Consider the following 9,928-nt stretch of genomic DNA (forward strand, 5'->3'; position numbering starts at 1 on the left):
TCATTGCTTGAATGTAGAAACTTATTGTTCTATTTTTAATTCGTATGTAAATAGTATTTTATGTTATGCATCGGAAATATGGGGATTTCATAAAGCACCGCATGTCGAAAGCGTACATTACAAAATTAAGAGTGTTCAAATATTGGTGAAACAGTCGGATAATCTGGTATTGAAAACATGTCTTGATGAAATGGTAAATGAGAATGATGTGTGGATATGTGACATTAAAAATGAATTAGCCGCTTTAGGTATTGAGTACATATTTTATTCTTATTCACCAGTAGACTATGCTTTTAAAAGCATTGAGCAGAGATTGACCGATGTTACAAAACAAAACATGTTAACAGATATCTAGTTCGTCGAAAGGTAGATTATATATTGATATCTGATAGATAGCCACTATGTACAGTTTTAAACCTATAGAAACTAAATTTAGATGTATGTGGAGCATCCTCACACAAATTAAATATAGAAATAGGTAGACATAATAATATTACCCAAAGAAATAGAACCTGTAACAATTGTGATTTGGGTGACATCGAGGGCGAGTTTCATTTTATTTTGATATGTCCATTATATACAGGTCTGAGGGTAAAATGTATAAAACAATATTACTACAAAAGACATTCTGTTTTTAAATTAATCCAACTATTATCTGTTAATAATGTTAGAGAGTTGTCAAATTTAGGTTAATATCTATACTTGGCTTGCAAAAGACAAAATTTATTAGTGTAGATAATTTTATGTACATGTATGTAACACTCTCCTGTACACATCTGTAGTTGTTTAATGTTATATATCTTATATACCTATAGGCCTTAGAGCTCATCTGCACCCACCACTATACCAGTGATTCGTTGATTTATTTCACCAGCAGTTTTACAGTATAAAAACCAGCATTAAAACTATGCCTTTTATCTTTTTTTGGAGATATTTCTTGTTTATTAGACAAATGCTATAGCAAAAGTCTTAAGTCAAATGAAAAGAAAAAAACACTGTCATGTTTGATGATTGATAATATTTTATTATTTAGTATTGAAAACTTTGATAGTGCTTAGGTCATGTACCAATGGTAGATCTTTTCTTCTTTGGCTTTCTGAAAAAAAAAATCAAGTTTAATAAGTATTGATAATTTATGGTGTAGAATAGGCAGAGAAGCTTCTATAAGATTTAAATTTGAAACATTCAAATTTCAAATACCCTGCGGTAAATTCATATACCCCTAATGTTGATTAAACAGATTCGTAAATTCAAAATTAACCTAAAAACATATATATCTAAATATGAATGGACCCATTTAAGTTTAATAAGGGAATGAGGACACACCTGAGGGGTTTTTGTCTTCCAGAGTACAGGTAAATATTTAGATTGTATACTGCACAGCATGCCTTTAGTGAACTCTAGTATTTTGGGGAGATGGACATGGCCAGCCTCAGGACAGGTGTTGACAATGAGACACACCTGTTGATTCATGTATATCGCAAAGGTAATAAAGGTGTGGTCAATGTCCCTATGGTTTGGATGGAGTGGGGGAGCCCAGGTGATCACCATGGCAATATTTTTTTCTGTAGACCCAGAAGTACAGGTACATACAGGTATATACTCTACATATATTCTGAATGGACCCCCCTTTGAGTTTATTAGGAGATGCCCCATGACCAGGTGTTAATGTTTTTATCAAAGGTGAGGTGTGATCAATGCCCCAAAGGTTGGGGGGGGGGGGGGGGTCTATATATCGGTCATAATGGGAAAAAAAAAAATATAACCTTTTGATTTTATAATTTCCCACACAATACAATAAAATATACACCGCAGTATTTAATGTTTTGCTATGTGCAAAAGATATCATAGCTATTATATTCAAACACACTCATTCCTCGATCAATCCCTGCAATTCTGTATCAAATATCTGTTTTGAAACACTAAATAATTTACAAAAAGTATAATATTTAATTTAATTTACATTAGACTGATTTATGCTTTTTTCAATTAGTTTCAATTAATGGATTTCTTTCAATAATGGCTTTATTATTCATGAGATCAATGTTAACAGAAGTCATGATTATACTATATAAAATTCTACAGATTATAGCTATAAAATCACTAATCTAATTATAAATATGATATTAAAGACAATGAATTACACAACAAATTTGACTAAACGCGATACAGTAACTTTCGAGCAACAAATATTTGAAAACCATTTTGAAATTGGTCAATAAATAAAAAAGGAGTTAAACTGAAACCATGTAGCACTGTCCTTAACACCAGCCATTCACAGTATAACCATAATTTGTTTTGTTTACTTATTTTCACTGGGCAATAACTAAATATTCACAATGAATTACACAACAAATTTGACTAAACGCGATACAGTAACTACCGAGCAACAATTATTTGAAAACCATTTTGAAATTGGTCAATAAATAAAAAAGGAGTTAATTATATAAACTGAAACCATGTAGCATCGTCTTTAACACCAGACATAAGCTAACCAGCGTGGTAATCGCCGTGAAAAGAACGGTCACATGTGCAGTCTTCCGAACATTAAGGACGACGGAATACGTTTGAAACACCAGTTTACATAAAAATAATTGCACTTACGTTTGATTCCCGTGATTTGTTATCGGACAATAGTCTTCTATGAGCTGTCATAAAGCTGACCGTGTTTCAGGCGTACCTTCAATATGGCGTCTAAACAGTAGGAGCAGCAATGCACTATGGGATAAATTACCCGAACTTCCGCTCGGCGGTGACGTTTGGTAAGCCAAAGCGGTTGTTGCGAATCCCTAGTATGTAGGTCTCTGCCTATACCAATGGGAACAGTACAACCTTGAGATGTTTTGACCATTTTACGTTTCCAATTAATTGATATATTCACAATCCACAATTTCCGTCTTAACTGTGGTTGTCCAGCACACCGGTATTGACAGATTTACAAAATGTAGTAGTGACGTGGTCAAATGTTCGATACGAACTGTACGCTTCAGCAATTTGTTGTTAGCTTACCTCGCAGAGAAGTTACATATTCACTCATTTCCACAATCTTCAGTTTAGTTTTTCTTACAAAATACTCACTTGACATTATTTTTTTGTACATAGATCATCGGGTAACAGGTAACAACGCTAAATTTGCGTTCATCAGTCTTTTGAAAATGGCGCCGTCTAGTTGACGTCCCGGTAACGTCACAAAGAGACGACGTCATGATTATGTTACCAATTCCCATGCTTATTACTCCGTTGAACCTTTTTTCACTGCGTTTACACTAATTTTAACGCAGTCAGAGTTTAGTAGGCTGAAGAAATGGAAAATGTAAATATATGTATGTAATATTGACCACAATGGAAAGAAACTATTAGAGATGTTATTTTAACCTTAATTCCCATTATTCATAATGGTAAGATTATTGAAGTAGTTCATGCCAAAATATTCAGCAATCAGATAAAAAGTTACATTATGTACATTTTTGTTGTTCAGGGTGTTTGACTTTTTAACAGTTCGGTCATATTGATACGAGAAGAGGTATTGATTGTGTGACATTGAATGTTGGTCAAGGTCATTCATCTGAACAAGCTTGGTAATACCCTTCACCCTAGTATGCTACAGGCCCAATATCGGGTAACTTAATCTCCGCTTGGTTATCGAGAACAAAACATCTAAAGATTTCAGCCTAGTTGACCCCAGTGTGACCTTGAATGAAGGTTAAGGTCATTCATTTGAACATATTTGGTAGCCCTCCACTCCAGAATGCTACAGCCCCATCATCAGGTATCTGGGCCTAATTCTCTCCCCTGCCTGGTCAACGATATTTACAACATAACAACTGTATGCCCGTAACAATTTATTGTATAACACATTAGAAGGCGTCAGCCAGTTAGGGTGCCATGCTCCACTTTACTTAAATGTCTCTGGTATGCAAATGGCATAAGCAAGGCAACCCCAAAAGGAAATACACCTCTAGCACTACATGCAAGCTTGTTATCGAACACACAGCTTTAAGCATCTACATGATCAAACTCAAATAAATGAAGATCAATTTAAACAAAGCTCAATTAAACAAAACTCAAATTAAACATAGCTCAAATTAAACATAGCTCAAATTAAACATAGCTCAAATCAAACAAAGCTCAAATTAAGCAAATTAATAATACTTATGAATAAGCATGTTAATAAGCAAACATATTAAACACAAATACAAGCAGTTTGAGGGGCCGCATGGGGTCCTATCTATGACCAGGGAGGGAGGGAGGGAAAACAAAGTTGACACGCAAGCCAAAGTATCTCGAATGAATAAAACTTCTGTGATTCAAACCTAAACCGGGACCTAGGGGACCCTGGGTAAATCGGGGATTGGACGGAGGCCGTGAGTACCAGCTTACTTCACTGACCAATCATTGGACCCACAGGGACACACCCCTCACAGGCCCAGGCAAACGGGAAAACAATTAGCCATTTTACATTAAAATTTTACAATTCTCTCCCCTGCCTGGTCAACGATATTTACAACATAACAACTGTATGCCCGTAACAATTTATTGTATAACACATTAGAAGGCGTCAGCCAGTTAGGGTGCCATGCTCCACTTTACTTAAATGTCTCTGGTATGCAAATGGCATAAGCAAGGCAACCCCAAAAGGAAATACACCTCTAGCACTACATGCAAGCTTGTTATCGAACACACAGCTTTAAGCATCTACATGATCAAACTCAAATAAATGAAGATCAATTTAAACAAAGCTCAATTAAACAAAACTCAAATTAAACATAGCTCAAATTAAACATAGCTCAAATTAAACATAGCTCAAATCAAACAAAGCTCAAATTAAGCAAATTAATAATACTTATGAATAAGCATGTTAATAAGCAAACATATTAAACACAAATACAAGCAGTTTGAGGGGCCGCCAAGCCTCCGGCCACCAAGCCCGAAAAAACTGCGGGAGGCTGATAACTTGGTTAATGATGCAATGCTAAAATTGCATCTCTCATGTTTCTGCAAACCTGAAGCCTATCCTCTAAGGAAAAACTGATATACGTTTTGTAGGCGTCGCTGGCCCAATCCCCCTGCACCTGAATTAACTCCCCTGGAATCCCCAAAGAAAAGGCCCAAGTGGCCCCTCCCCTGCGAAAACTATGCGAAGAGAACGAGGCAGCATCTAGGCCTACACTATGAATAAGTTCCCGTAGCCTCTGCTGAAATTGTGGGTAACAAAAGGGGACAATTTTCTTTCCTGTAGTCTTAAGGAAGGCTGGGGCCCTGGGACGTGCAGGGTTTAGATCAGTCATGCGAACAAAGGCATGTAAAGGACAAAGTGGGGACCCAGGAATGGCCACCAGAGGGGAACGCACGATCCGATGTCCGAATTGATTGGTCTTAGACCACTTTACGACAACCAAGAGGACCCCATCCTCTACTAAAATATCCTGTCGTAAAAGATGTTTACTAGGGTCAAATTTGTGACTACTATTAGGCATTAAATTAGACTTCCGCAGCATGAGATAGAAACTGAATAAAAACATACACCACAGAGTGGTGTCCTCTGGATCATCATGATCTAGTCGCTGATGTATCTTACCGAGAATCTGAGGGGTGATAGGTTTCGCTTGAGAGGGACAATGTGGGTTCAACCTCGACAAACCTTTCAAAACTAAGTTCAGTTCATATTGTCTAATGTCATACTTTAAGTTTAGCAACATGTGAAGAGTTTTGACTCCCGCTATATAGTTGCGAATAGAATCGACACTGATGAAAGTCCGACTTAAAAACTGAGCGTAAAGGCATATAATCTCCGTGCTTACCGGCAACGGCTGTTTCCGGAACGCTTCGCAAAACAGAAAATAAGCTTTCCATTGTGTACGGAAATTTCTATAAGTACCCTCAGCGAAGGCTGCTCTAGCGGACACCTTGAGATCTTTCCTAAGCTGTGACCAGGCAGTGTCTGGAAGGATGAAACAGGAGTCATAAAGCCTGATATCGCTAAAATTTACCTTATAAACTAGGAAAGGATACACTGCTATGTATATAGTGTCAACATATGTACAAAACTGAAGAAAAGGGTAAACCACCAAGAGAGGGATACATCACTATATATATACCCTGTCTCAACTACTATGTGTAGATAATCTACCAAGAGTGGGAGAAGGAGAACATGCTAGAGGGTACTACCTCCTCTACCAGGTCAACTTCCTTGGTCAAACGGATGAACTCCTGCTGGTGTATAACATCTAAATGCCACCTGGATAAATGGTCTGGTAGTCGATTTTGAATTCCAGAGATGTGTTGCGCCCTGATCTCAAATTCAAAACTAGCAGCAAAGTAACATATCTCTCTGAGACAGCTCTGCATAAATTGAATTCTGGACCTACCTGAGTTGAGGACCGATACCGTGGCTTCGTTGTCACATAGTATGACAATTCTCTTACCTTTAAAGGCACTGGCCCAGAGTTTTATACTCACCATAACTGTTAACAACTCTAGGATGTTTATACATGGGGACAGTTGAAGGATGGTGTCTGGGAACTCTGTATGAAAGTATCTACCCATGAAGTAGCCTCCCCCGCCTGTGAGACAAGCATCTGAGGCAAACTCAGTGTCTGGAGTGGACCATTGTTCCAGAAACATAATGGACACACCGTTATACTGTGCCAGAAAAATGTGCCACCACAATATGTCCTTTCTCACCTCTTCTGAAATACTCCAGGAACGATGACTGTCCTGACCAATCGACCGGAGCCAGTTCAATATACGGCTAACAAAAAGTCGACCTGGACGAACACAGGCAGCGACAAACTGTAATTTTCCCAGCAGGGATTGAATCTCCTTTAAGGAAGCCCTTTCCTTTTTCAACCATTCGCAGGTTAAGATTCCTATTTCCTGCAACCTAAAATCAGGGACCTCTAAGACCATCCTGACTGTGTCAAACAAGACACCCAAAAAAACCATACGAGTGGCAGGAGGCTCTGCCTTCTTCTCCGATTCGATAAAGCCACAATCAGAGAGAAGGGAACCAAGTCTCCAGAAAGCCAAATCTGCCATGTCCGGGCACTCAGCCCCTGCAAAATCATCTAGATAATTGAGGACCAAAAAACCGTCCTGCAGCATTAAGAACGAAATCAGACTTGTGACTCTTTGACAAATGTACGCTGCCGAACGCAAACCCATAGATAAGACCCGATCAAAATACATCTTACCTTCCCAAGAGAAACCTAAAAAACGAATATCTCCCGGGTCGATGGGAATTTGTCTGTAAGCCTTCCTAAGGTCTCTCTTGAAAAGACAACAACCCCTCCCTTTCTCCTTGATAATCTCTACCAGGTCATCTACCCTGGGGTATGACAATGAGATGGGGTCCCCTAAATATGAAGTCTTGGGGATACAACTATTTACTGACTTAGAGTCCGGAAAGCTCAAATCCAAAATTATGCGTCTTTCCTCAGAATCCCTCTTTGGAACTGAGTTTAAGGGGGAAATCACCATGGGTAAGGAAAACGGATTTTCCTCAAATGGACCTAACACCGACTCATTTGCCAACTCAATACGTAAATACTCACTTATTTCCTGAGGAAAGTCTGTAGCTCCTTTGTGATTTCTGTACTTGATAGAAGAACTTACCTCTGAAGTAGCCTCCTGGCGATGAATTAAGAGGTGGTTGTCTAACCCTATGGGAAAACCAAACTCTAAAAATTTTAAAACCTCTAGATCCGAGTACAACTCTAACCTGTCTTTCATATATCTGATGTTAAAATTTGACTTAACAGGGGTCCTTTGGGTATTAAAATTAAAGCAGGATTGAACCTGTAAATTTCTAACAGTTTCTTCGGGTACCTCAGAAACTATATCATCTACAGCGTCTATAGGTATATGTCTATAATCAATATCTTGGCCACCCGATACAAACAAATTACCTCCAAATTCAAAAGGCACATACTCGGGTTCTATAATTGAGGTGTCTGGATCTATCTCAATACCTACAGACGGGACGGTTAGTCACAAGGCATTTGGACATGTCTCTGCTGATTCAGGATGTTGTCTTTTTACCCCATCTTTTTTCCAACATGTGGCACAGATATGTAGCAAATGCCTTTTGACACCCCGTATGTCGCCATCATGATCCCCTCTTTCGCTACAACGATTTTTCTGAAACATTACACAAAACCAAACTCTCCCAGAGTCCGACTGAATCGGACCACTATTTCTGGGTTTCTCATTTTTTTGCATCAACACATGTTTCGCCAAAATTGGGACTTTAATACTTGAGGGATCATCTGACCATGATCTCTCACCCAACTCTATCTTGCGAAGCCATGCCGCATACCATGCAAGCAAGGCTTTCCATTCATAAATATTGCTATAATACACAATTTTCTGAAGGAATACTGTCCTTCCTTCCTTCTCTGAAGCAGAGCTCGTCTTGGAAATTATCTCAAGCTCTCCCGCCACAAATAATTTAAAGGTGAGATCTTGAAACTGGGGATTCTTACTTACATATTCGTATTGAAGAAAGTGGTGGGGATAAGCTTGAGGGAATTTCACGACGTCTCCAGCTTTAGCTTTCAAACCAGATCTGAGTTTTTCACCCTTACGTGCTCGTTTAAAGCTATTGTAGGAAGCCGATGAGGCGACTGATAGAGTGTCAGAGTCAGTATCACTACCGGAAAATTCCGGCAACACCCTGGACATCTTCTTGCTCGATCTGCTGACCAGCTGGTCCATTTTTCTCAGTTTAATCAAGTCTATGTCGTTAGGCATACCTGAACCAAGGCCAGTCGCTGCTGATTGAGGCTGATCCTGCTGGATGTCATCTAACTGCCTCTGAAGATCATCCCGCTTCTTCCTTCTGTCCTTTAATGCACTGTTCAATCTGGCCGACTCCAGTTTTTTCTCTAACAGCGCGATCTCCCGGTCTGCCTCCTCAAGGCGCTTGTCCACATCACTAACCAAAGGAGACTCGATGCAAACGTTCTCTAGACTGCGATTAGCCCGGGGCGTGACAGATTTACCCCCTTCAGCCATTCCTGCACACGAAGCGAAAAATAGGTCCTCTTGATTTGCAATGTTTATAGACAGTTCTTGAGGGTTCGTTTCAGATATATCGGACACACTACTGTTCCAATTCCCTTCGTGTAAGGATCGATAATCAATTCGGGATTTTATGGAGGGTTAAAAGGGACATAATTATATGTTTAACTTTTCTTGTTTGTTTAACCATTTAACTTATTGTTTTGATTATTGTTACTTTATCTTTTATTTTTTCATTTCTTTATTTTTACATCGTGATAAGTGTTGATATTAAATTTCTTTTATTCAGCGGTAGATAGTTTGTGTTTCTTTGTTTTATATTCCTATTGCTGCAGACTGATGCTATAAACTAAGTAAAATAGTGTTTAACAATTTTAGATATTAGTCGGCTATTTCTATTTTGTGACCAAAAACTTTGATTTAATATGTCATTTTTTCAGTTTCTGCTTGATAGTTTTATGGTTTTCAAATTTAGTGGTTTAATATCGCATTTTCTTCTTTTCCTATTTGGTTATTTAAGTATATTTTGTTTCACAACAACAATGTAAGTGTTTCAGAATTATGTCCCAAAAAACCCTTGATGCATTTTTCCCAACTATTCTAACACCAGGGGGCAGTAAAATCTAAACATAAATATATAATCACGGGGCGCTCCCCAACAACCACCGACTGGTAACTTAGCATTGTGCTTATTAGATATGTAATTATTAGTAATGAGACACCGTTTGTGTACCCATAAAATGTTTCTTTTTGACGATTTTTCCGTGTCGTTTTACGATGTAGCGTGTACTTTGCAAGTACCGTGAGAATTGCAAGCGCGCATGTGCAATGAAAATTGTCATTTCCGCCGTGAGAGTTACAAGTTTTCAGATCATAATACAAGTATTTCACTGTTAATGATGATAAT

The 9,928-nt window shown here is 38.3% G+C and overlaps 1 protein-coding gene across 1 annotated transcript; it reads right to left on the reverse strand.

Annotated features, from left to right (window-relative positions):
- Positions 1-4,460: 4,460 nt before the first annotated feature.
- LOC117319395 lies at positions 4,461-9,143 on the reverse strand. Its single transcript, XM_033874209.1, has 2 exons — positions 8,754-9,143; positions 4,461-5,941 (listed from the first exon to the last, which is right to left on the reverse strand). Exons 1-2 carry the CDS (start codon positions 9,013-9,015, stop codon positions 4,959-4,961), a joined length of 1,245 nt encoding a protein of 414 aa, XP_033730100.1. The 5' UTR covers positions 9,016-9,143; the 3' UTR covers positions 4,461-4,958.
- Between the last annotated feature and the right edge of the window lie 785 nt (positions 9,144-9,928).

The sequence above is a fragment of the Pecten maximus genome, unplaced genomic scaffold (genome assembly GCF_902652985.1).
Source record: "Pecten maximus unplaced genomic scaffold, xPecMax1.1, whole genome shotgun sequence".
Lineage (NCBI taxonomy): Eukaryota > Metazoa > Mollusca > Bivalvia > Pectinida > Pectinidae > Pecten > Pecten maximus.